The sequence below is a fragment of the Antrostomus carolinensis genome, unplaced genomic scaffold (assembly GCF_000700745.2).
Source record: "Antrostomus carolinensis isolate BGI_N321 unplaced genomic scaffold, ASM70074v2 scaffold16252, whole genome shotgun sequence".
In the NCBI taxonomy this organism is placed as follows: domain Eukaryota; kingdom Metazoa; phylum Chordata; class Aves; order Caprimulgiformes; family Caprimulgidae; genus Antrostomus; species Antrostomus carolinensis.
In genome coordinates, this window is record NW_010300307.1 from 1 (window position 1) to 4337 (window position 4337).

Below are 4337 nucleotides of genomic sequence, written 5' to 3' on the forward strand. Positions count from 1 at the left end.
GGGCCTCAGGCTTAGCCCCTACGTTCGGAAGCACCCCCACCCGTGTCTGCGTTCGCACGCGTTTGCGTTCAGCTCCTGACAACACAACTGACGTGGAAAAGGCACCAGCGCTCCATTTCCACGCACGGCAGTTCCAACGGCACACGTCCGTGCACCGCACAGATCTGCCAGAGTCGTCTTTTTCAAAACACAATCGTTGCCGTCCTTGCCAAGGAGGGACCGGCCACCAACAGCCTCGGTACCGGCCCTTTTGCCTTTGCCCTCTGAAGCCCCCAGCTGACACCACCACCCTCGCCCAATTCCGTACTCAGCCGCCAGCCTGAACGCGGCTGACACTTCATGCAAGTTTACGGCCCAGGGAAGCTAATACCAAAACTCACACTTCATTCAAGGCAAACGACTGGAAATTCGCAAAAAATTCCTAACTGTGCAAAAGATGGCTTCCCTCCTGGCGACGTTCCAACACAAACCAGCAATTTATCAAAGATACAACTAGAAAAAAAACCTAACACCACCTTCTCTCACAAAGAGTGTGCTTTAAAGAATGCCAATACCTGCAGTTCATTGTAAACTTTCTTTAACAACTCTAGGCATGCAATACACAAGCAACATTCAAAATTTTGCAAAGTTTGGCCTTACACCAGCTGCTTCAACTTCCACAGACAGATGAAGCCCATATGTACTCAACCATACACATTTCAAAAGCGTTTCTTTGGGTTGGTTTGTTTTTTTTAACAGAGAAAAATGAGCAAAATTATCTCAACTATATGTCAATTTCAATGTGCCAACAGCATTAGGACAAAAAATAGTGTGAAAATAATGATGTTCTGAAAATTTTCAAATATACCAGGCGCTGTGATGCACAAAACCAGGTGTGGCTTTTAGAGCATTAGTCGTAATAACAAGCCATTACCAAAGCCAGTGCAATAAATGTTTCAGTCTCACATTTAGCTGAAACCCAGGTGTCTCTTTGAACATCCCAGACACATCTGCTGGCAACCTAAAGGAAAGAAAAGAAAACCTACTTGTGAATCTGTATTTTTTAAAAGAACACACAGTATTATATAAATACCAATAAAATTGCATTATGAGAGTTACAAGTAGTTAACAATAACTGTAAAATTACAGTGAAAATGAACAAGTCCCATTTGATGTTAAAACACATTCTTACTTCACAGTAAAGTTCCCACCCCAATAGATCAAAAAATCTATACCCAAAAACTCAGTTCTCTCTCATGTCCACTTGTTATCACTACAGCGGACTGTAGCAGCACCTCTTCAAAAGCAGCGTAAATAGGCATTTGTTTTGGGGACATACACAGCTAAGAAGTCATGTCCCCCACTCCTCCACCTCCAGCTTACTCTGGTCTACTTGTGACCATTTACTGGGCTTTCAGCTTTTTTTGATAAAATTGTTTCCAAAGTCAAAATGTATGAATTGACTACTGGAAAAAAACATATTCCTCAGGAGGAAAAAAAAAAAATAATAATGAACTTGGACCGTTTCAGTGATCTGTTTTAACCTACAGCTCCTCAGTCAAGTACAACAACTTCAGCAGCAGTGTACTGTGAGTCGGCACCAGATCAGCAGGTGGACACAGGACCCTCACAGTCTGGCTTCAGTGCTGAAGCTGTCAACCCTTCAAACATCATTTCATGTAACCCACTAAAACCAGGTATGGTTTCTTCAGGTTTTAAGAGAAGTTCTCTTCTCCTGAACAGAAGTTCTCTCTGATGCTCGGCAAGATACCTGAAGGTGTTTCAAATGCCAATGGGAGCTTGCAACACATCTAAGTTTATATACAACACAGGAAAGTCTAGAAGACTTTTGTTTTGGGTGAGCTAAGTTCAGATCCCTAATGGTAATTTGTAGTCCCAGCAGCACCTGTTTGGTGGCAGCTACAGTTGAAAGTTTCCATAATTTTCCTTGCCACCTGTTCCTTTCCATGTCACCCCACACTACGACTGCACAGTATTCTACGCTGAAGAGGGCCAACCGTGTCCTGGGGGCACCCAGCACTGCACTGCGAGCCGGGCAAGGGAGGTGATTGTCCCGCTCTGCTCTGCACTGGTGTGGCCCCACCTCGAGTACTGGGTGCGGTTTTGGGTGCCACAGGATAAAAAGGATCTAAAGCTACTGGAGAGTGTCCAGAGGAGGGACACAAAATTGGTGAAGGGTTTAGAGAGGAAGCCATATGAGGTGGCTTAGTTTGTTCAGCCTGGAGAACAGGAGACTGAGACCACCTCATTGCAGTCTGTAACCTCTTCACAAGGGGAAGAGGAGGGACAGACGCTGATCTCTTCTCTCTGGTGACCAATGATAGGACCAGGGGAAATGGCAGGAAGATGTGCCAGAGGAGGTTTAGGTTGGACATTAGGAAAAGGTCCTTCACCCAGAGGGTGGTGGAGCACTGGAACAGGCTCCCCAGGGAGGCAGTCATGGCACCAAGGCTGGCAATATTCAAGAAGCATTTGGACAAGGGCCCCAAACGCATGGCCTGAATCTTGGGGTTGTCCTATGCTGGGGCAAGAGTTGGACTCGATGATCCTTGTGGGTCCCTTCCAACTCACAGCATTCCATGATTCTATTAACTCAACTGGAGATCAAAGTACATTGGAAAAATGTACTTGGAAAAAGAAAATTCACTGCAGTCATGCAGTTGTACTGGCATAGCACACAGCAGAAATAACTAGTTAGCAGGTAAAAGCAGCATGGGCTGCTTACCACTGTTACTGAACTCGAAAAGACAACAACCTTCACAGGGTTAGGCAGAATCACAGCAGTACCTTAAATTGTGACCTGCCATACAACTCCCCATAAAGAACCTAAAGGCTTCAAGACCACCTCAAGCTAGTAAAGCTGCTGAATATGGATGAATGCCTAAGAGATAACATACAGTTCTAAAACTTATTTTCAATTTTCAAAAGATATTATGAATAATTTGTTTGCTCACATTTATTGTCTGACCTGCCTTTTCCACAATTAGTACTGACACCACGTACTTATACCGGTCAAAGTCCAATTCCTTCACAGCCTTTAATATTTCTTCTGAGATTGAAGCACACAAGGAAGGACTAGAAACTCCATCGTATTTGGCTTCTTGAAGTTTATTCTATCAAAAACAATTTTGAAAGATCTTAGTTTTCATCCTGGTAGTCTTTTGCAAAAAACCTTATATAGTCATTTCCATTACAAGAACATTAGAATTAATGAGCGGAATAGTCAATATAGATGATGCTCTCAAACAGCAAAGGCTGCACTATTTTTACTCTAAAATGTTTTATCTATTTTTTGAAAGTGACAAACACGTCCAGCCAATCTCCATGTAATACACAGGAGCATATCCTTCTCCATTATTTGAGCTGAGTTCACTGGAAAACAAATAACCTGTCTTCCAGAAGCAGAAGACAACAGCTGGTTGCAACTATTCAAGGTATCACTAACAGATACATACTATCTTATCTTGTCAGATTTTTCTCCTTCATTTTTGCTTAAATTTTCTATGTAGCAGACACTGTGAAGGACACCAAGGATATTTTATGCAGGCCATGTGATATTAGTAGAACTAATTGAAGGAGTAGAATTCCACAAATTCAAGGTCTGAATCTTTGAATAACTGGATATTTTGCAGATCAGGGTACTCTGAACTGCACTAAAGCTCAATTTGACTTAGAAATGGGTAAGAGTTAAAGTTCCATGCTTCAGTTCCATCTTAACAGCAGGTGCTCAGTGGCGACCTTGCAGAAGGCCGCCTGCACCCTCCAAAATGGAGTACATTGACATTACATCTGTGTGCCAAAACTTGATGTTTGTAAAGATTTATGCATATGTTTAAGTTTATGCAACTTACACTGCTCCATTAGTATAATCTTTGCAAGACAAGCTATTTTTCCATAAAATTAGACAATTAATTATAAAATACTATACCGTTAGTATTGCTTGAGCTTTGTCTCTTACTAAATAATCCCGAAATTTATTACGTGACTCCAGTCTGTATGTATTAGCGTATCTTATCTTTACTCTATTAGCCTTGAATGCCAATAGCTTAACTTTGATTGAATCACTAAAATACTCTTCTTCCACTGGAGCCATACCTAAAGCTTCGTAAGTTGATTGTTTCCTTTTTCCTTTCATCTGTGCAAAATAATAAAAAAGTCCATATCACATGTCAATATTTTTGCATTTAATAGTCTCTAACTGATAGTCTATGGTGTACAGGTAAGAGGAAAAAACAAAAATTAGTCCAGGAATATGTTACGAAAAGAGCAGAAAAGCTAGAAAATGGGTATCTTTTCTTCTGGCTGTTCTGACACTACCACTTTGACTGAAAAAGAAA

At 41.6% G+C, this 4337-nt stretch overlaps 1 protein-coding gene across 1 annotated transcript; it reads right to left on the minus strand.

Annotated features, from left to right (window-relative positions):
* Positions 1–889: 889 nt before the first annotated feature.
* DYNLT2 (dynein light chain Tctex-type 2) lies at positions 890–4135 on the minus strand (the record flags this gene model as incomplete). Its single annotated transcript, XM_010163102.1, has 3 exons — positions 890–1000; positions 2955–3113; positions 3929–4135. Coding segments are annotated over 3 exons (477 nt in total), but the record flags the coding sequence as incomplete, so codon positions are not given.
* Positions 4136–4337: the final 202 nt, after the last annotated feature.